This window comes from Mustela lutreola, chromosome 9 (genome assembly GCF_030435805.1).
Source record: "Mustela lutreola isolate mMusLut2 chromosome 9, mMusLut2.pri, whole genome shotgun sequence".
NCBI lineage: Eukaryota > Metazoa > Chordata > Mammalia > Carnivora > Mustelidae > Mustela > Mustela lutreola.
In genome coordinates, this window is record NC_081298.1 from 74,407,369 (window position 1) to 74,431,633 (window position 24,265).

General features: G+C 35.4%; 1 protein-coding gene across 25 annotated transcripts in view; it reads right to left on the minus strand.

Annotated features, from left to right (window-relative positions):
• The window catches only part of NRXN1 (neurexin 1), a 1,178,968-nt gene that overhangs the window by 131,963 nt on the left and 1,022,740 nt on the right, over positions 1 to 24,265 (minus strand). For 14 of the 25 annotated variants that reach the window (XM_059134774.1, XM_059134778.1, XM_059134800.1 and 11 more), the window contains 2 exons: positions 9,200 to 9,289; positions 7,489 to 7,808 (listed from right to left, as the gene is read on the minus strand). In XM_059134774.1, the coding sequence (XP_058990757.1) occupies positions 7,489 to 7,808; positions 9,200 to 9,289 (410 nt within the window). The remainder of the gene's footprint in view (positions 1 to 7,488; positions 7,809 to 9,199; positions 9,290 to 24,265) is intronic. The other 11 variants (XM_059134785.1, XM_059134801.1, XM_059134789.1 and 8 more) reach the window with 1 other exon arrangement.

Sequence of the window (24,265 nt, forward strand, 5' to 3'; positions counted from 1 at the left end):
CACAAGGCAAGTATATATAATTCTCCTGATTCTGACCTTAAATGGTCCCACCCACAGAACCTTTGGGCCAGAGCTTCTTCCTTTAGACCTGGCCAGGCCCCTAGGTGGGGGGTATCACCTTGTTGTGACTTTGAGTGAAGTAGGGGGTGGCATTAGAAAGGATTGAAGTTTGCTTCATAGGTGGCTTGAGACAGACCTCCTCCTGAGTCTGGGGTCCAGTGCACCAAAGTGTTTCTCACCCCAGAACTCCTCTGCCAGCCTATAGAACTCCTAAGATCCCAAGAGACAGCTCCCTCTGGAAAGACTGCTCTTGGCAGCGGTGCCTGTGGTGTGGTTCGACCATCATCTGAGCTGCCCCAAGGCTCAGCCCAGCCAGCTTATCCTGTCCCTGCTCCTCCGTGAGGGCCTGCACGTACTGCCTCCCCATACCTGAAGCTACACTGCATCCTCTGGGTGCTACAACTGCACTTTTTGTGTCTTCCCGGGAGCCCCACACTGCACCCACTCTAGGCCTTGGCCCCAGCCTCTGGGCAGCCCTCATTTAAACAAACAAACAAAAAGAAGAAAAGAAAAGAAAAGAGAGAGAGAGAGAAGATAAATCTTGGTGTCACTTTCGTTCTAGTTTCCTACAACAGCACCTGGTTGCCACTAGCATAATCCATACAGGGTATGATCCTGCTGGATCTAAGTTTGAAATTTAATATGCTACTCTTCTGATTGATGCCTCTACCACTAATAATCTACGCATGTCTATTCCCAAAGGATGGCCCTTTAATGCCCACCTACTCCCAGTACAAGCATCCCCTCTCTTCTCCCTTTTTCCTGAAAGTGCTATCATCCTGTGTATATTTGTTTTAATGTTTTTGTTCATCTTTAACTAAAGTATAAGCTTTGTGCAGAAAAGCCTAATTTTGTTCAGTGCTCTATTTCCAGGTCTGAAGAACACTGGCTGGTATACAGCAAGTGCTCAGCAAACATGTGTTAAGTGAATGGATGGATGAATGGTAGATGGATAGACAGATATATTTATTTAGAACTACCTATGTCTGAAGACATCTCAAAACCAAGGTTACACCCACCAATAGGACACTTTTTTATCTGGTAAAAGTTCCAGAGCCTAAAGAAAATGCCCCAAGTAGAACAACTTTCTTAACATAAATTCCTTAAAATGTATATATCCTGGCACTTTTGCAAACCAGCAATGAGGGGGAAAAACCCCTAGGCAGCAGTTGCTTACCTACATTTAAAATTACAATGAATTATACTTTTCTTACCCGGCACCATCAGTTTCAGGAAACTACGCCTTTGTATATATTTTTAAATCTACATTCAAGTGTTTTTATTTTCAATATGCACTAAAATGTGCTGTAAAAAATATACATTCACGTACATGAATTCAGCAGAATGACTGGACTAGCAAAAATAAAATTAATTATTCATGTCACCAGTATGTTTAAAATTCAGAGTGGTTCTCAGGAACACACATAATTATAAGTAATGCTATTATTTTTTTTATAATGAAGCCACAGCTGAGGTTAATTAATATTTTTAATAAAAAATAAAATTTTGTTTTTGAAGTTACAAAATGTATTTTGTTAGTTTTAAACATTTTTCATGGAAATATGTATGCATTCTGCTTACATTTTTCAAACAAATAGCATTAATTTTTCAGGAGCATCTCTAGTGCTGCCAGGAAACAACAGCAGTGTCCAATATATTCAAATACTCTTTTATTGCTTGAACGCTAATTGGGTTTCTTTACAGAACATTCCATAGGAATTGATGCTATTCAGAGGACACTTCATATGAGAAATTTGCATGTCTCTGACAACCTATCGATGCTTTTAAATGTTCAGCAGTTTCTCTTCGTGAGTGGGTCTGCCATGTCCACTCTGAGAAAAGCCCAACTAGAACCCCAGAATTCCTCCCATATGTTTCACTCACATTAACTGATCCTGTCCTACTCTGTGATTTCTTCCTAGGAGTTGCAAACCATAGTCCCTCCGGTCAAAAAACAGAATCTCTCATAGCCTTACTCTCTCTCTTTTCTCAAGATTTTTGAAAGAAGAGAAAAAGAAGGTGAAAAGGGCTATGGATTTTTTTTTTTTAAAGATTTTATTTATTTATTTGACAGAGAGAGATCACAAGTAGGCAGAGAGGCAGGCAGAGAGAGAGAGAGGAGGAAGCAGGCTCCCTGCCGAGCAGAGAGCCTGATGCGGAACTCGATCCCAGGACCCTGGGATCATGACCTGAGCTGAAAGGCAGTGGCTTAACCCACTGAGCCACCCAGGCGCCCCAGGGCTATGGATTCTTAAAAGCAGGTAAGGATACCAAAGGCAGTTACTGCTCTGAATGCAAAGAACAAGGCTTCACTATTTATTACTCTTATGAAGTATGAGTTTTTTTTTTTTCCCACGAAGATGGATTTTATGTATGCTGTAAGAAAAAAGTGCAATAGATAGATCAAAATAGGGACAGTATTAATAATCACATTGGTCCACCAGGGGTGCCGAACTATCAAGCCAACCGAGATGCGTATCTGTCCTGTGTAAAAGTCAAGGGTGAAATCGAAGCTTTAAAATAATCACCAGAAGACATAGTTAAGAGCATCATCATTAGTATCATTGAAATTTCAGAGCTGAATGCAATTCAAGAGATTCCTAGTTAACCCACTTAGAGTGGTAGTAAAGCCAAAGTTTAGCCATGGGAATCAACCTATCTAAGTTACACAACAAGGTAAGTGGTTGTATTCAAAGTGGAAATATATCTCATGATCTACTGTGTTCCTTGCATTCTCCTATACTTCCTCTAAGTAAAAGGCATTTCTATGGATCACTATGGTGCTCTATAGTGTGTATATAGCTTGTAAAACAGTCCCGAAAAAAAGAGCCAAAAGAATAGAACAGAATAAATAATTATAATTTTGATCGTAAAAGGAATAGCACAGCTTTAATTTCCTTTCTTTACAGACTGCAGCCAAAGGGAGTGAATGTTGCCCTTTGCAAGGCTGGCTTACTTTTACTCATTTATGTAAAGCTATATATATTATAAGACATTGCCAGATTATTCAGAAGAGGGAACATTTAGAAGCCAAAAATCTTGCGTGACCCTCCTGCCCCTCATCCCAAATTTCTCTCAGCATTCCGAGAAATTTGACCAGCAATTATTTGCAATTTTCCTTCTGAGAGTTGCCCTAGAGAAAGCTTTCTCTCTCTCTCTTTCTTTCTCTCTAAGATCTTAAACACTAGTGTGCATATTAATTTTTCCTCATTTTAAAAGCTTCTCTTTTTTAAGATGAGCAGGTTTTATGGAAACATTTAGGTATTAAATATTCTAAGTAAAACAAATTTTATAAACCTTATATAAGGCACATTAAAAAGTACAATTTTAAAAAGTACCATCAATATTGTTGTACTCACATTTTTAAAAAAGATTTTATTTATTTATTTGACAGAGAGATAGACAGAGAGAGCACAAGTAGGCAGAGCGGTGGGCAGAGGGAAAGGGAGAAGCAGGCTCCCCACTGAGCAGGGAGCCTGATGTGGGGCTTGATCCCAAGACCCTGGGATCATGACCTGAGCTGGATAGCCGCTTTACCAACTGAGCCACCCTGGTACCCTGTACTCACATTTTTAAGAGCCATGTACTCAGAAAAGTTGGTAAATGTCCTCATTATTTCATGATATAAACTGTGTCTTTCTAAAGTAAAAATCAGTCTGAAATTTGATCATCATTCAGCAGAAAAACATTTTTAAAAGCATATTTAAGTAGGAAAGTAAACAAGATCCTATGGGATAACACTTTGATAAATACTCTTTCATAAAAATTCTCTGACTCTGTAAAAAATGAAAATGCATTTCTCCCCTGCTATTTACCGTGTATGTAGGATGGCTGAACAAACCTCATCTCATCTATTTGAAATGAATTCAATTTAATTTTGCTTGGCCAAAAATTTGTTTCCATAGTTCTAAAACATGCAACCACCTCAAGGTACATTGCCATTGTAGCTTAAGTCGCTCAGTGTTATCACTGAGGAAAATATACTTTGATTGAGAAAACAGTCCAGCGTGGCTTTTGAAAAATGAAATGACCCTTCTTGGTACACAATTTAGTAAGGCAGTTGATAAAAGCAGGCAGATACGGCCATTACAGAGAGGGTTTAAAGAAGATGCTTCATCCAATCTGCAAAAATGGGTCAAAGGTTACCTTCCTGGAATTAGCGTTACAAATCACTCTCTTATAATTTTAACCTTCCAAGAGTTTGACAATTTGAACAAAGAATTCAAATTCTACGTATATCCATGATCTCTTCACAGTTGAAGGACAGTTTAAAAGTCAAGCAGAGAGTCAATTATCATATGGTTTCACTTACTTGAGGACCATAAGGAATAACATGGAGGATGTTGGGAGATGGAGAGGAGAAGTGAGTTGGGGGAAATCGGAGGGGGAGACAAACCATGAGAGACTATGAACACTGAGACAAACTGAGGGTTTTGGAGGGGAGGGCAGTGGGAGCTGGGTGAGCCTCGTGGTGGGGATTAAGGAGGGAACGTATTGCATGGAGCACTGGGGTGTGGTGCATAAACAATGAATTTTGGAACACTGAAAAAATAAAATAAAATAAAATCAATTGTAAGGTAAAGAGAATTTGCAATAAATTACTCTGTTACTCAAAAATAAATAATTTGCTTTCTTCTTTAGTAGTGTTTTTCCATTTATGTACAACTTATTTCCTGAAATCACATACATTTCATTATCAAAGATCATTTTAAAACTTACTGGTCCAACCTGAGAACACTGTTGTCACAATTGACTGTTTGTGACATATTAATCCAAATTATTTAATTGCCATTATTGGTCTGTTAAAAATCTGAAGATTTAAAATATCTATTTTTTAATGAACCTAGTAATCTTTTATTTAAGTCAATACCTCCTCAAATGAACCAAATAATCACTAATTGATTAGCTCATTTACTTCCATAAACCACTGCTCTCTTTAAACATGTAATAGCTTATAACAAAAGGGATTCTTTTCATTGGAAATTAATGGGTAGTTAACTATTTTCCTTTTATATTAATACTATAAAATGCATAACTTTATTTTTTCTCTTCTAGGTATTGAGCTTGCAAATGCAATAGCAATCTTGCACGTTTTCTCAAAAAACAGAACTTCTTAATATATACCAGTTACTAATTGGTAAAATACATTCTAGGAAAGGTTGATAAGTCTTTCCTTATTTTGGGGTACATCTGGTCTCCCTAGGAACTTAGGCAGCTGTAATCCCATTAGTGATAAAATAAGACTACTAAGAAAAATATCTGATTATTTCAAATTTTATTCCTAGGAACATTTCCAACTCTGATTGTCCCACAATGTCCTCTTATGAATTATTATATGTAAAAGAAATCATCTATAAAGTCCTTTGTGTTTCATTTTCCTATATCAAACCCATCTTAATAACTTGTTTATTATTAAATAAACTATAAACCAAAGGCCATAATAACAAATCATTAGTGAAATATCAGTAACAATTATCAAACGGAGCTGATGGAGATGCGTAAAACTGTCTAAAATTCTAAAGTCACAAGTTTTCATCCAAAGGACTGAATTTTACTATTAACAATCTGATTAATGAAACAAGATAGAGAAAATGAACAGAATGATTATACTATATGAACACACATTCCCACTACAATGTATATTCCATAAGGACAAGGGTTTTTGTTCATTGTTGCTAAAGAATCCCACCACCTCGGACAATGTATGGCACATGTAGAATGATCAATAAATATATTTTTTTTTCTTTCTTTGATAAACATACGTCAGTAGATAGGGTGCTGATATGAACAGAATTTACCTTCTACTCTCTTTCCAAATTTGACACTTAGGTCTATCTTAAACACTTGAAATAAAATAAATGTAAAAATAATTGTTGACATTCTTGCTTCTTTAGAGTGCCGTTTCCTAGAAGTTAGGATCATGTATTTGGAAAGGCTTTATATGGCAACTACTAGATATACTCATTCACTATTAAAAACAAAACAAAACAATCAATTTAGACCTAGGAGAACACATAATTCTGAAAGACATCACAACAGAATATATACAAAGGCTATAAATGTCATTAGGGATCTAATAGCATTTAATAGTAAGCCTATAGCATTCTAACAGTGTTCTCTGGGGCAGGTAGTTTTTTTTGTTTTGTTTTGTTTTTTTCTTATTCTTCACTGATGCAATACCAGTGGCTTGATAGATAGTAGGAAATCACTAATTATACCTTGACTGAATTATTACACTTCAATCTTGTAAAAGTTTGGTATTTAAAAATTCTGTTTTTCAAAATTTTAGATGTAAGACATAAGCTCATTGACGTGAATTCAAGGTGAGGTCAGTTAATCAAATACAATACAAAAAGTCTTCTGATATACTAATAGCACATTTCTCTCATAGACAGTGTGGGGGCCTAGGTATAGTGATTAGTTTCAATTAAAGTTACCAAGGAACAGCCAGTACAAGAACACCATGATGCCCCTTTGCCTTCAGAAAGCAGAAAATAAATCTTCCAGATTAATGGTGTCCTCCTGTACCAGGAGGTAAAGAGACAGCCATATAACCAGACACTGGAAATACAAAGCCAAGAAGGCTCTATAAATAAACCTACCTACTAGTAATAATTTATTACTAGTAAAATAAATTTACTAATTTATTATCCCAGCTCAAACCCTATTTAGAACTCCTTACTAATAGAAGCTTCCAAACTTAAGATTTCTTTGCCATGTAAATTTCTTACAGATATATTTGTCTTTGCATAAAAAAGTATAAAAGTTGACTACCTTGGTCATTTCTATGGGTCTCAATTTTATTATTGAGACTGTGTACATGTAATCAAAATTTTTTCCCCCTCCTGTTACTTTGCCTCACGTCAATTTCTTTCTTATATCAGCCAGAAGAAACCTGAAGGGTAGAATAAAAATTTCCCCCTCAACAATAGTAAAAGAGTAGACCTATCATTCACTATGGGAACCACACGCTTATCAACTCAAAATTCTGAACACTTCAAAATACAACAGAAATTTGTAAGCAATTTCTCTTCAAATTTGTTTTATTTTATGCTGATAATGTGCTGAGACTGAACAAATAAGGCCTTTCAAATACTTCACTAATTTACTCGTTTACTTAACTTAAAAAGTGAAAACACTGTGTAATTAGTAGGCAGTCCCCTCAGCTTGGGCTAGACCAAGGTTATTAATCAAGCTAGCAGCTAACAAACTGATATAAAGCAGCAAATCTCAAATCAACAGTATATAAACATTTCACATTCAAACTGAGCACATTATACTAAGCAAGACTCAAAGAAAACCAGAGCACCGGAGATCAGAAACAATCCCATTTTAGAAACAATCCCATTTTAGAAAAGACACATATGTAGAAAAGCCCACTTTCATAACCACAGTTCCAAAACAAAGGAATGAAATCCACATACTCACCTGGCTAATGGGTTCTTTCGTAGGAGGCTTTCCTCTTCTGGCTGTGCTAGTAGCTAGGGTTGTGGTGGTCTCCATAATTGATGTGGACATCTCTGACTGCATGGCAGTGGCTGTCGACTCAGTTGTCATTGAGGAAGGCACTTCACCAACAAGTCTCACATTTCCCACTATGGCGATGTTGGCATCATTTTCGGCTGCCATATTCAGAACTTTCAAGCCATTGTAGTAAAGCCCAGAGAGCTGGCCCTGGAAGGGCTGGCCCTGCTCTTTCCCGCCAATTATTATAGTTGCTTGGCTATTGAAGATTGTGAGCTGACGCCCTGTAAAAATAATATTACATACATGCAAAAATGTTGATTGTGAACTCTACATTCTACAAAGGATGATAAAACAGATCTTTCATGGGGTGGATAATGATAGCAATAAACTATAAGAGAGGCATTTGACTCATAATTCATTGCTTATAAATGAGGTGTCCATGAAATGCATAATCATTGGCAAATACTTGTAAATTCTCAACTTATTGTAAATGTAGTACTTTTGCTAAAAGACCAATCAAAGATACGTATTATAAATCAATTTTTAGTGGATCCCTTCTCTCTTTTACCTCAAGATCTTACACTGTTGGTCTCTTAAATCTAAATTGTTAAATTAAAAAAATGTGAGATATCTAACATTTCAAGTATTTGTCATTCTAAAATTACCATTGACAGAAACTAATCTAGAGCAGCTAAATCTAATTGTAAATTTATGATAAAAATTTCATAGTTCATGTAATGGCCACATGTATCTATATGCTATTCTTTAAGAATGTTTATTTTTTTGAAGGCATAGTCCATTGCTATTTGAATTATTCTATTTTTCCGGCAATCACACTGAAAAGAAATGCATGGTTTACACTGAGCATGTCAGAAACAAAAAAAAAATCCAAAAATATTTTCTGATTGGCTTTCAGCAAGTCTATTAAAACAAAACAAAATGAAAAAAAAAATAGCTTCAGATGTAAAAAGCGGCTTCAGGAATGATACACAAACCGATGGAGAAATTATGGCACATTTCCATCTAACAGCAATCCTCAGCAACAGTACCAATATCATCAAATTGAGTATCCAGTTTTAGCAGATTGCTCTCTGCTCATAAAAAGCATGCACACAACTTTAAGTTCAGTTTTAATTAGGGCTTGTTCTCAAATGCTCTTAGAAGGTTGCAAACGTTAAAGGGACTTCATTTTGACTGGCAATCCATATTGCCCACTATTTAAGATGCCTAGAGTTTAAACCAAGAGTTTTGTTTTGTTTTGTTTTGTTTTGTTTTGTTTTTCAGGACCATAATAAAGATATCAGAACTACATATATTTTAGTTAATAATTTAGAGGCTGGAACATGTAATATAATCTATGAATGATTTATCATTTTGGGTTAATGCTTGCTGTGAGTACCTTCATAGATTGAGTTAGTGGATTATATTTAACAGTCCCTTTAACCTTAAGTTAACAGGGTAAGATTATTAAACAGCTGGTACGTCTAAAAATGTATAGAAATTATTATACAAGGTATGCAAATATTACTATCTACATTTTACTGTTTTAAATTTGTTTTTAATTTAGTTTTACGGAAAATTTATTTTTTATGTTTATTAGTGTTACAATGAAGTACTACTTGGTTATGTTCAAATTATTTTTTTATTTGAAGTTTTAATCAATGTTTTTTACCTTTGTCGAGTAGCCATTCATCAACTACTCGACCAAGTCGATATGGAATTCGCTGTCTAGCAATCGCCAGGCGCTCGTTATCATTGTTTCCTTTAAAGTTTAAAGAGACATTTCATTGGTTAAAATCTGTAAGGTCAAAGGTTAAAAGTTAATACTTAAAGCTTGAGCTATACAGTTGCCACATGATTTTTTGAAATTTGGAATTTTAAAAAGTTCTACCTAGAACATTTCATGTTTCAGACTTGTCATTCATTCATTTATTTTATTTTAGCAAACAAAATTATTCCTATGTTAATTGAAAATTAGAAATCTGCATTTGAGCTAGGTTATTAAACTTATGTTATAGACAGACCCGAACAACCAATTTAAACAGCATATAATAGCTTTACCAAAAAATGACCGTTGATCTCAGGGTTTTGTCTTTTTGATGTTTCTTATTAACTAGTTAAACATGTTCAGGTGAAACAGGTTTAAGTTTTCAAAATACATTCAACCTCTTATTCCAGATTAGTAATTTATGAACACCAAACTTCATACCATCTTTGGCACACTGAAGCATCTAAAATCGGCCTAGAATACTTTATGTCCTATTCAGAAAATAGAAATTCTTATTCATTTCATTTAATACATTTATCACAATGTCTGAATAGTTCTTGTATATTCCACACAAATCGGTTTATCAATTACTTGGACATCACAAGGGAATATATCTTGCATCATCCAAATATGTTATTACAGGAAAAGGCTTTGACAAAAGTGACTTTATTTTATTGTCCTTCAGTTTCACTTAAAGCTTACATGTTGAAATGTATAACACTTGGGAAAAAATTTTATGTATGTTCTTTTACTCTCAAATATCTGCTTTTATTAAACCATTCTAAATAATATGTGACAGTGTAAGGAACAAACATGAGCCACAACGGTGTTTCCTCCTCACACATTGAAACTAAATGAGAGCCTCGCTTCTTTGAACAAAACATTATCTGATAGAAACACAGTTTAAACTGACCTTGAGAATAGATGAATGTACACCTGATCTATAAAGCACTTAGGAAGATCCCGGCTGCCATCTCAGTGCTCAGCTGTATATAGGACAAGAAGCTTTTCTCGTCTGTGAAAATTAACTAACAAGGAATTTGAGCTAAGACATTTTGGCAAAAGCTCAGAGAACTCAGAGGAGAAAGAAATACTGGACGTTACTACTGCTGATAAAAGACTGGAGCATTTTGCTCAGAAACGTAATAGATATAAATTTTTCTCAGAATAATTTATAAATACTTTCTTATACTGTTTGTACTGTACACTGTATTTACCACAATAAACCCACCATTATATTAGTCACATACTTCTAGAGAAATAGAAAAGAACTGTCACTTAGGCCTTAACAATTTGTTCTTTGAATGTGTATTTGACTAATAATGTTTCATGCATTAGTCCTTAATTTAAAATGTAAATATGTTGTATTCTTGAAACTAACATATCGTTGTGTGAAACTAGGGGTCATTTTAATATACTGATAATCTGAATAAAACCCCAAGGATAGGGGCACCTGGGTGGCTCAGTGGGTTAAGCCTCTGCCTTCAGCTCAGGTCATGATCTCAGAGTCCTGGGATTGAGCCCCACATCAGGCTCTCTGCTCAGCCAGGAGTCTGCTTCCCTGCCTCTTTGCCTACTTGCGATCTCTTTATCTCTCTGTCAAATAAATAAAAAATTAAAAAAAAAAAAAAAAACCAAAACCCCAAGGATACAAACAGCTTAAATTCTAAGCCCATGTTTGTTTTAAAAGAGTGCACAATTTGTGTTTTCTTCTGTGTGCTTGCATACAAATTATATTTGGAAAAACACATTAGATATGATATTGGTTATCTTAAGGCTGTGAGATGAATGATGAATATGTGGTTTTGGCTTATATTTATGTGATAAACATGTTTATGTGCATAATTTGATAGCCAAACATGAAATAACTTTTCAAAGACACATACCCTTTGCTCTATTAATGTCTTTGTCCAACAACTCTCCTATCAATTCATACTGTTATAACTCTCCTGATGACTTTATAATTTCAGGTGGTTCCATATGCTGTTGTTCACGCTAGAGTGTTTCCATCATCAGAAATGATTATTTCCTCAGATATCACCCAAATTTAGGCTCCAAATCACCTCTTCCCCAGTTGCTACTATAGCATATTAACAGACCACTCTGTGTCATCTCTGCAATCAATTGTACCTATTCTCCACATGTCAGCTGATATCTAATAATGCCATTTGCCTATTATAACCGTTCTCATTGCCTTTAGGACAAAATCTCATGCCCCTGATGAGATTTGTGAGTGGTTCCAAGATCTGGTCCTTTCCTACTTCCTGTTCCTCATCTCATGCCTGCCCCTGCCTTGCTCTCCTCTGTCCAAACTCATGAGACTTCTTTCAATTTTTCTAAGGCTCTCCTTCTTCCTCTGGGCTTTTGCACTTGTAAGTTCCTTTATTTGAAAGGCTCTTCTTCACTCTCACCCCATTTCCATTTTCCCTTAGCCAAACATGACTCATTAATGGAGTCTTCTCAGCAGAAGCATTTTTCCTCCGAAGGTCTTTCTTGCTGTCCCCAAGTCAGATTAGGACACTTGACTACATGCTTCCCTAGCACCTGATACATGTCCTTTGGAATAGGCACTGGCCTTGTAATTGCATACTCAATAAATATTTTCCCTCTGAAGTCTGAAGTTCAATACAGTCAGATACTGTGTGTGCTGTTACTTACTATATTCTCAGTGCTAGCATGATACCTATCAAATAATCTCCTACGAAGTGTCTGTGGATTGAGGTAGTGAAGGAAATCTTGTTTTTATTTCTGATACCTTCCATGGAACAATTGCCTCATCCTACAGCCTAACAACATTCACAAGAAAATGAAAGCAAATACTTATGCCCAGAGAATAGATCCATCCAGCCGAGCCTCCCTTTAACTTCCCAAAGGAAAATCACATAGTTCATTTATAATTTTATCTCTTTAGTGATGGTCACTTAAACATCCACATAGTCAATTCATTACTTGGTAATAATTACGGTTTCATGCCACAAAATAAATAATCATAGTTAGTATTAGTAGGGGCAGTAGAAAAGACCTAAGTAAGATTGGTGGAGAAAATTGACAGCTTTGTATATTCTTTTTGAATAGCTTTAAAAAAAAGCAAGTAAAAACACATAAAAATATATACACAGATATATACAATTTGCTCTTAAACCTTTGGTACTCACAGAACAATTGATATAATTGATTGACACAATTTAAGCCAACAATAGCTCTTAAAGATCCTTGATGAGACTCAGATAAACCAACATATACACCATATTTCCAAAGAATAACAAAGAGGCCACTTAACAACAGGAAAGTATTGAGTAGGCAGCAGAGATAGGTGTAAAAAGATGTGATAATTTTTTTAAAAAGGTAGCCACATGGATGGTACCATACAATCCCATCCCCCATGAATATCAGATGCCTTCTAGTTCAGAGACCCCCTTTTTTTTTTTTTAAACAGAGAGATTTGATTTTGAAATCAAAGGACAGACTTTAGTCTTTGTTGCAGTAATAGATGATGGGAAATCAGAGGGCACTCACTTCAGTTCAATATATTTATTTTAGTTTCCAAAGTCTTTGTTCTTCTACTGAAATAAAAAATTAATGACTTCTCTTGTGACAAAATTATATATAAATACACTATCAAGCAAACAAAGACACATCTAAATAGAGGGCTGTAATGATGATGTCTTTTAACAGATGAGTCCCAAATCCCTTCTACTATTGACTATAAAATAGCTCAGATTGTTTATGTTCACCAGGAATAAGCCTACATTTTGCCTCCACCTCATGATTGTCATTAACAAGCTTCATATGAAAAGTCATTATTGAGGTGTATTATTTTAAGAAATTGCTCAAAATGCATTTTATTGCATTACACATTCATAATGATATGTCATTTACAAAACAACCAGTAATTTGGTATGTTTGTGTTCATTTTTAATCCTTGCAGAGTTTGATATACATCTAAATTTAGCATGTAATATAAAGAACATAAAACAACCAATTTAATTGGGAAAGGTCAAAGATAAATATAATTTCCAATGACCTTTTCTTTCCTTTGGGAAGGACTGGGACCTAATACCAAACATGCTGTGATGTAGAAACACTACATAGTACTTCTGAGCATGGTCAAAGGAAGCAGGCCTATATGGACAGGACAGATTAGAAACAACTGGAATGTGGGGCCTGTGGTGGCACAGTTGGTTAAGCAACTGACTCTTGGTTCTGGCTCAGGTCATGATTTCAGGATCATGGGATTGAGTCCCATGTTGGGCTCTGAGCTCAATGAAGAGTCTGCTAGGGTTTCTCTCTCCCTTTCCCTCTGACCCTCCCTGTGTGTGTGCTCTCTCTCTAAGAATACAAAAATAGATGAATCTTAAAACAAAACCAACCAACCAAACAAACAAACAGTACCTGAATATTCAAATCAAGCCAAAGGTGAATCTTGGGGAGAAGCTATTTTCATTTTCAAGTTTCTTAAACCAGAGGTAAGGATAAAGTAATAATGACCTGCTTATAAAAACCCTATTTACTTTGGAATTATTAAAAGGACACAAGAAGAACTTCAATTTTTAAAAAGCATACAAATCAACTACAGCAATCAACTGAGCATATATATCAGGTTTATGGTAACAGAACTTCTCATCGAATTGTTAAGACATGCTTTAGTTTCATACTTCCTGTACCTTAATAAAACTAGAATGAGGTTTTCCTTTTATTTTCTTTTTCCTCCAGTTGGTTTTATGTGGGTTAAGTATGTTGGTACCTCCACAGAAAATGTCACCTGTGACATACACATCTCTGTTGAAGTAATTTCCAAGCAACAAAACAGTATGTAAAACCTGTGTTTATTTTCCTTTGAATTGTGAAAGGATTCAGTATTTTTTTAATTAATTAATTATTAACTGTACTATAATTAATACATAACATTAGATTAATTTCAAAATTCAGTATTTTTGACAAAAGACAGGCTTCTTATAACTGGAATAAATTTCTAGGTACAAGTTCTAACTGCAGTGGCCACTTAGGCATAAAGTGCTAACTGTAATGGATATTTCAAACAAGGTTCCAGGGCTGAAAAATAAAAAACAAAATCTGGTTATTCATTTAGAGTGCAACTTTCTTTATTTTGACTGAATCCCAGATAGTTTCATTCTCTTACTAACCAATACTGTTTGGTAACACTATAGAATATTAATTTTGTATGAACCAGTAGACCTCAAAGAACAAGAGTAATTTCAAAGAATCAAGGTAAGCAGCAAGAAGTAATAAAACTCAAATCCTTGACTTGTAGTTAAATTTCATGGTGGGACTCAGAGAATAAAAAGAAATAAAATTGTAATCATAATTTTATGACTATTGGTCAGTAGAGAAAAGCTATATGAACTTTGCTAATATATAGTTTTTCTCCTCTCATTTTCATAAATCTTCACTACTGATATGTAATTTCTCCTTGGAAATAAAAGTGTCAGTTTTCTAAACGACAACGTAATATATTAGAAGAAAAATAAGGAAAAGCTGTGCTATGAACCCCAAATTTGTCCAAAATAGTATGAAAGTAAAAACAGAGTTTTTACTTCAAGAGTCAAAATCAATAAGGCTGTTAGTACCATTAATGTCATATATATGTCACATATAATGTCATATATATATATATATTTTTTTTTTCCCTAATCTTGCTCCTCTTTCATCAATCATGATTTTGTCATTGTAGTAAACATAGGCCAGGGAAGTAAAATGTTTTGTCCTTAAATGTAAGACAATGATGTGTAGCTTGAAGTTGGGCCCACTATGGTGCATATAAATTGGCAGAGAAATTAGTATCAACTTGGGATCCCCCCCCCTTTTTTTTTTAATTGCAGAGAACTGATGGTTGAGTTGATCTGGGAGAAATTTTGGTAAGTGCCTCACTTCTAACGAACTATATATGAGAGACATATTAGACTCAATGAATCTTCAGAAATATGCCTAATTTCCAAGAATATGTTTCTTTGTATTTATTTTAGTGATTTCTGGAAAATGAATTGAATTGTAGATTCCCCCAGTAGCGCTTTCCAAAGTCCATCAGTAAATATAACATTTGCTTGTAATGGAAATAACTGTCCTTTAACTAAGGCAAAAATGACAAAGAATTGGATCTCTATAAAAACAGGTGGTAGAGGTTATAGATCTTGTAGTCATGAGGTCACAGGCCTTCCAGAGTATGCCTGATCCATGGCTAATATAAAGCAGTGATAGATTTGGATTGTCACCAAGCCTTTTAAGACCTTATGGAATTATAAACACATACTACCAGCTTCTAAAACTGCTTCTTTTCTGACACTCAGCAAACAAACTAGTAAGCCTACACCTAAGTTTCTTGCACTTTGGAAAACCCACTTTTTAAGAATGAAAGTGGTCTATAGGTAAAGGAATTAAAGAAAATACTACCAGAAAAGGGGGTAATAATGTATTGAGTGGCTTTTGTGCTTTACTGTGCTACTGACTTTTTATATAGGTCATCTCTCATTTAGTCCTCATATTAATCCCGGACCATAAGTATCTTTTATTTTATAGATTCAAAAAATGAGTCTCAAATAGATGATATAACTAGGACAGTGTCATACAAAATAGATGGAGGAATCATGTGAACCCAGGAATATTTGACTCCTAAGCTACTCCCTACAATAGTTATTTTTTTTTTTAAGAAAAAAGTTTCAAACATCCTGAGATATAAAGCCCCAACATCTTCCCTTTAATCCTTATTGCTCTCTTATATAATGGAAAATATCATGGTCTTGTTTTTAAAGGTTCTGTTTTGTTAAGTTTGGGGTGGGATTCTCCTCTTGGGCACATAAAATCAGTAATCATTCCAAATCCTTGAGGATTTATCAGGAATCTCTTTTTATCACCTCTATTTTATAGAGTAAGGTAGTGAAGATCTGTTACAGTAGAGATCCCAGTGAGGAATAGCATTTTATTTTCTTTTTACAGTGATGCCCTGCCATGCAAGCCAACTGAGACATAAAATACTCTAGGCATTCCTTATATTAACCTCTTACTGTAAGACAAGTCCAAAACATAATAACCTACCAAGTTCACAGGTCTTTGTGATGCTATCTTCTCCAGACACAAGTTGTTAAAGGACAAAGGGTCCTAGTCATGAGGGAGAAGACTACTGCATTTTGTTGGCTTGTGGGAAGAGGGATGGGACTGCGCAACATATTAAAGTGAATTCTGCTTGGACCTCACATTCCCTCCCTTTTTTTTTCTTCCTTGCTCATCTTTTATCTCTGCTCTTCCCTTTATACATCTCCAGGGACCCAATGCTTAAATGCCATTCATCAATAACCCAATGCGTACATCCATTCCTAGACATATCTCATGCACCCAAAAGACTGCACCTTCCTTCTCTAGTTCAGTAGTTAAATCCCTTGTTTCTTTAGTATAGCTTAGGTAGACATTAGGAAAGCAATCTAACTCAATGAAGTCAATACATAAGAACCAACAGTGTACTCCAAAAGTACTGTGTTGAGCATACATCAATACATCTTATAGATCCTATTATTAAAGAGCCTACACTTTGTCTGGGGAGTCATGGGGCAAAATGAAGGAAGTTAAGTGGAAGTTCAGGATAATAGATAACTTCTCATAAGTATATAACTAACCACTATATGAACTGTACGTGCCACAGAAGTTCAGAGAGGACAATGGACGACAGAAAAACAGAAAGTATGACAGAACACAAAGGATTTTACCTAGATAACAAACAACCTAAATTTTATTGAAATAGTAGCCAGATAAAAATGTATTCTACTATGTATATTAATCCCCAAAAGGATTGATTATTAATTATCTTTTTCAATTTTGTGAAGCAGTATACTGATTATTGATTATCCTTTTCAATTTTGTAAAGCAGTATACCTGCAGATATATTTTTTAAGTAAATATATTCTCCAGTAGAATATATTTAGTCTCAAACTAATTGTAAATATAAGTATAAATAATTAAAATATTTATGCTATGTGAAGTGAACCATATAATACACACAATGTTAAAACTACTAAATAAAATATGGTGAAAGTTGACAAGAATTTGAGGGCAATATGCAAAAATGAAAATATTTGAGTTAGGATGGAGGGATTATGGATGATCTTTTAAAATTTTGATTGCGTATTTAAACTATGTTTGTAGACACTTCAGTTTTGCTCCCATCTTCTAAAAAAAAAAGTGGAATTTTCTATAAGTTAAATGTAGCATCTGAATGCAATGCTATACAAAGAGAGAGTGGAACAACCCAGACACATTTTCAGTCAGCCCACTTAAACATCTGGAGAGAGCACAGACCACTGCAGTAGAGCAATGTCTATTTATGACTAATGCTTCCTATGTTACCCAAGCTCCTTGTGTGAAACAGTAGGCCTTTAGATCCAGTTAAACAATATCTTCCTATGAGACTATTAAGATACTGAGCATGAAAGCCACAGGCTACCTACTGCAGAGTTTAACAGTTCTTTGGGGAAGAAGTTAGAAGCTTACTGCACACCTAACTGGGTTAAGAAATTTCTCCCTTCATGTCCCCCTGTTATATGGAATTACATTAAGATATCTAGTATACCTTTATACAACAATTTGTAGAAGCCCTTGTTCGTCTATGCCACTTACATTCAAACATTTTAATTTGGATATTGTTTCATCAGGAGAGGTAACCTTGTGATCTTTGGATCTCACTGCCTATGTGGAATGAATAGTGATTTACATGTTCTTCCCTAAGCCTTCCCATGTTGTTGAGTTTCTAATGCAAAGAGACTAAAATATCATATAAAAAACTAGTAACAAGAAATAAAAAGCAACAGGGACAAGCAGATAACAGAATACAGAATGTACTCTGATAAGTTAAAGGTCATACTCTGTTATCACGGATACTGAAGAGCTCTTTTGTACTAGCTGTGTAGCATTTAAGAGAGAAGAATGGTTTAACAGCTACAAAAACAGAGAAGGCCGCTGATAGATATCACTCTGTGGTGAGAAAAAGGAAAATGAAATGTAAGAATAGCTCCACACTACCTTAAAAATGGCATTTTGCCATTTTCCCAGATAGGAGAATCTTAAGTACCTTCTAAATCATGTCAAAACATTTAAGCTTATCCACCCTAATAAGAGCTTACATGTATATTTAAGCCTCCTTTTCCCAGTCCTTGATTTCTGAGAATCAGAGTATTATGTGGTATAGCTCAATTTTCTACTTTCTCACACCAACCCTGACTTTTAATCTGTTCTTCTTAATATTTAGACGGTTCTAAGGAAGAGGAAATAAGGAAATGTCTCATCTGTCATCTACTATGGATTAGAAATTATACTGAGACAGTTTCTTAATCTTTGGTAAAGAGAAGTCTGATACTATTGCATCCTAATCTCATTTTAAGGGACCAATCTCTCTCCTTCACTTGTAATCAGAATGCAGGAAGATTTTTTTTTTTTTTCCCAATTAGAAAGACAGGGTTTGCCAACTGTATACAAATTGTTTCAGATAACATGTCCTGGAAGTACCAAGGCCAGGCTAGAATGGCCAGTCCTCCTCAATCTTATAAAATGTACAAACTCTTAAATAAAATAACTATTATTTTTGTAGACAGATTAAATACTATAGATATGAACTTAAAACCCTAGAATGACTTACCCCCAATAAAAATGTATTTTATATATCAGCAATGATTTCATTTTTTTCTCTTTTTTATAGACATTTATTTGTTTCTTTTTTTATTTATTTCAGAGAGATGGGGAGAAGGACAGAGGGAGAGTCTTAAGCAGACTCTGTGCTGAGTGTGGAACCTGACGGGGGCTCAATCTCACAACCTTGAGATCACAACCTGATCCAAAACCAAGAGTCAGATGCTAATTGAGTGTGCCACAGAGGCGCCCCTCTGTGCTTTCTTTCAAGTAAACCCATGTGGTCAGACTCGTTGTGGAAGAAGAATCCTCAATGGCTAAGGATACTGGGCTCTATATCCTGGCTTTCTTCATGTTTAGCTTTTTAACAGGGGACCAGGAACACAACATTTTTGAACTTCAGTTTTCTCATCTGTAAAATAGGTATTTGTAAGAATAATCAACATAATAAAGTATATGTAAATCTCTTAGCAAAAGCACATGGCACAAGGTAGGCTCTAAGTAAATACGAGTGATATATTGTGATTGTGTCATTATTTGTTGTCTGGTCTAATCTACCTAATAGGATGTACGTATGTATCTAAGAATATAGAGATTGCAGAAATTGTTTCTCACTCATCTGACATCAGAGAGGTGGTAAGAAAAACAAATAAATTTTCCTTTCTTAAGACAAATAAAGGAACTACGCTTATTTTAAGTGTGTCCTCAACCTCACAGATGCTTTGTCAAAAAAACACTGCATTTTCTCCCAAGCAATGTCAAACCTCTGAGAACCTGTTCTCAGAGGTTTATGCATGGCTACCTTGTAAGCCAGTAGGAACACCCGAAGGGAGGTCATTAACTTTAGGAGGCCACACAACAAGAAAAATCCAAAGTACCTGCCCTAAGAGAAAATGGAATTCAGGAGACCACGATCTATTCTGTGCAGCAGTGTAGTGACAAAGTTACTCCCAGAAAAGGAAAACCTTAGAGATCACTGAGGTCTCCAAATGATATTTTAATCTGTACATTAATGCCTCAAAGAGATACATTTCAAAAAGAATGCCTCTGACTCCTCTTTTTTTCCCCCTAAGGCTTGTGGTAAAAACAGGCTGTAGAAATTATGAACAGAAGTGGATACTGAGTGGCCAAAAACAAGACAAGCCCCCCGATCTGTAAGATGCGATTAGTGGACTGTGTGGCCTCTTACGTGGTCACCAATGCTAAGGACCAAGGATCCCAAGTTAAAGGTAGGGTTGTCAAGAAGACACGCTTCAAGCCGTCTTGTTGACATGTGCTGTCTGTGGAATTTTTTTTTTAATAGGGGAATTAATTTTAGACCCATTGAAAAACAAGATATGATCAATGTTTTCTAACTCTGCAAATAACTTTAAGAGACTGAAATTTTTGATTTGGCACATTCTTTTTTTTCTTCCTCTTTTTTTTTTTTTTTTTTTTTTTTTGTTGTTGTTGTTGTTGTTGACTATCTCATAGTGCTTTGACAAAGTTATGAAGACTTTGAGTTGTCATCTGTGGAGATCTATAATTAAGCCATTACAATTTACTGATAGGTTTTATATTGCAAATTTGTCTTCCTTCTTTCAGCTATACAGACACACACACTTTTTACCAGGCAGACATTCCTCTGGCTTCTCATTCTACCCACCCACTGAAGCATATCACTCCTCTGACAGCCATTTCAAGAGAAGAAAGGCAAGCACAGGTTGGGTTTTAGGAGATTTCGATTTTATAAAAAGTAGTCAAGAGGATGGAGAAGTGCGTTATGATGCTTGGAAAGAGATTTGTCTCCTCTTCATTTTAAGTTCTTTTTACTAAAGCGACAAGAGAGGACAATATCAAGAGGCAATATGACTTTTTTTCCCCCAAATCTATAACTTCTTTTTGCAAACCACTTTTGTCCAAAATTTATTCAAGTAAAATCTTTTCTTGAGTTACTCAAACACCTGTGATCTGGGAAACTATACTGTGGGGGACATTCCTGGTTCAGGAAACAGCCTCATAAGAGTTTCCATCCAATCAAGTCTGACAAGATCAGAGTGGAAAATCTGCAGGTGGCCTAAGTGTAGCTTCCAGTCTGGATGGAGATCACCAAGTAAGACCCAGATATCCTAAAGAATGCAGCAGATACACTGGAGAAATAGTACACTGCATCTCTCAGAATGAGACTGGGTGTGAAGGTATTCACTGCTATCAGTATTTCCCCTAAACTTAAGCCACCTGTGACTTCTAGTAGATCCCTAAATATAGAACAGAAAGGAGAGAAGGATAAAAAACCTACAAGTATGTCTTAACCAAGTTTAAGCTGATACTCCACTAGTAAGGGTAACTGAAATTTATCCCCTTATATGTTGTTCTTGTTGTTGTTGCTGTTCTTCTTCCTTTTTTTTTTAAAAGCTGTGTCATTTTCAAGGAAAGGGCTAAATTAGTTGGGTCATACAACTCTGGTCTAATTAATACTTCATTTAACATTTTTCCTGAAGTCTTCAAAGTACAACCGGCCTTGTGTTGACTTCAGGGGAAATAAACAGTTTATGGACATCTTCTACAAGGACCCTTCTATTACCTGAAAACTGTTATGGGCAGAATTGTACCTCCCATTCCCTGAAATTCATGTGGTGAAGCCTTAACTCAGTACAGCAAAATGCAACTATATTTGGAGAGAGGGCCTTTGAAGAGGTGATATAGTTAAACCAATACCCTGTAATCTAGACACACACAGAAAGACACCAGGGGCAGGTGACCAGAGTGAAAAGACTGTGAAAACACAGAGATGGTGGCCATCTGCAAGCCAAAAAGTGAGGCCACCAGAGAAATCAAGGCTGCCAACACCTCAAGACTTCCAGTCTACAGGACCATGATAGAATCACTTGCTCTTTAAGTCATCAAGACTGTGGTATTTTGCTATGAAGCCCCTAGCAAACTAAAATAGAGATCATTTAAAACTATTTAAAAATATGTATTGTTGGCCTAATCACAGACCTTGGATACCAAGCAGATGTGACAGCATTTTGCCACAATGGTTAAAAGGTCTGGATATGAATACTCCTAGGTTTACATTTTAACAAAGTACCAACTTACTGTCAAAATTATACCCATTTTAGGGGTGCTTGGGTGGCCCAGTCAGTTAAGCATATGCCTTTGGCTTGGGTCATGATCCCAGGGTCACGGGATCGAGCCCTGCATTAGGCTCCCTGCTTGGCGGGAAGCCTGATTCTCCCTCTCCCACTCCCCCTTGCTTATGTTCCCTCCCTTGCTGTTTCTCTCTTTGTCAAAAAAATAAAATCTTTTTAAAAAAATCATACCCATTTTAATTACAAAATTTGATTGAAGAAAGCATTTTTTTCCTTCTCTGGATTAGCTTTTAAATCATAATATTCTGCAACACAACTCTGGTATTCACACAGTTATAGAATGAACTCTACCAGTGTACAATTTGCATTATTTAAGGTATAAGTTAATGATGAAGTTGGTTTCAGCACAAAAAATATCAGCACAATATATACTTACATATATACCTATATTTATAAGTAGGTCTAGGTATACACATAGTTCCATTATGTCTATAGTACAACTTTTGCAAAAGGAATTACTTAACATTTCATATCCTTAAATGGAATTTCTTAAACAAACAAACAAAAAAAGAGATCCCATTTTACTTTGTGATCTCCTGTAGCTTCATTAACACAGATGACTGGAGTACTATTTAAAATATAATGTTATTTTTAAGTTGTTAATTTATTTTAAAAGTTTCCACAAAAGAAACCCCCCCCCCCCAAAATACCACATAAAATAAATTCCGACTTAGGTAATGATTACATAAGGTGAGATTTTTTTTTTTTTACTAAAATATACTGATGTTTTCTTCAATTTAATAACTATTGCGAGATCACAGAAAGTTTATTGTGCCCACTTCCAAATCTCTGAAAACAAATTCTAAGTCCCCAAGGAAAAGCCTATATTATTTACGTACATTTCTAATCTTAAATTTGCCTGAGGAATCTTGTTCAACAAACACACACAAAAAATGATTTTTGTGAGACCATAATTAGTTTGGGGGGGACTTGCTAAATGGCCATGCCAACAAACAATAACTACAAAAATATCAACTTTCATTGTTAACTTCAAGTATTTATCATCTACCCAAAACTAAATGAGTGTCTTACTCTGTTCTCTTTTTCTTTTGGGGGTGAGAGACTCCACGGAAAATACCCAGGACAGTAGAAGGTCTAGCAAATGGAGGACTGTACCATTTAGTGCCAAAACAAAAAGACCTGAGCTTTATATAAATGTAATAAAGTAAAGGTACCTTATATTTCACAAGAAATTAAATATACCTTCACCATTGCCACCCATATGACCAGACTTCAATAAACGTTTTGGCCTCAACTTATTGGGGGAAATGTTTGGTAGAAGTAGGTGGAAAAGCTTTGTCTTTGCCCTTGGCGCTTCTCTTCTGATGTTCCTGGAGCCTGCGCCCTGAGAGAGAGGCCAACCTTCGCTCAACACCAGTGTCTCTACCTCCACCTTTCAAGCTATAGTCCAAAAAATACCTGCACTGCTCTGTCACCTCCTACCTTAGCTCTGGACATTCATTCTTGACCCCTCTAGTTTTATACGCTGCACTTTATTCAGAGGGGTTACTGAAATGTGTTTTCACCAATAAACTGTAAACTCTAGGAGAGCAGAGATTGTGTATGTTTTGGATCACCACTATATTCCCAGCAGAAACCCAGGCATACTGGAGGTCTTAAATAAGTATTTTTAAAGAATTACTAAACAAATTAACAAACTGCACCTCTTACATGCTTATTTCTTCCACTACCCTTTGTGTTTTGCCTTGCTATACTGAATCTCTTTACTCCGGAATATTTTTTGGGTTGGCTTATTTCACACTCCCAGCTTCTTCTTCATGATTCAGACTTATTGATTCTATCTTCCATTCTCTCCCAATCCTGATTTTTGCAGGTGAAAATAAGTAGCCACATGACTGGACTCTCAATAATAGAGGAAAATAGAAGCAATTCTACAGAGAGATTTATATATGGAGTCAATTTCCTTCATGAAATTTGATACAGTTTGATTCTGCTTTTTGTGGGAATATACAACAGTTCTAGTGGATGAGAAAACTGGGATCAAAAAAGGTCATAGGACCACTAATCTTTTTTAGGAAGTCCTTGGGCATTCTGATTAAAAACCCCACATACAGGCCCTTAGACATCAAGGAGTACACGATTATGTTACGATTCCAATCAAAAAGTACATAAACATGACAAAAAAGAAGGTATATCTTATAATAAGCTGGTATTTAATAGGGTTTATGCCAAAAAAGTTCTATGCAATACA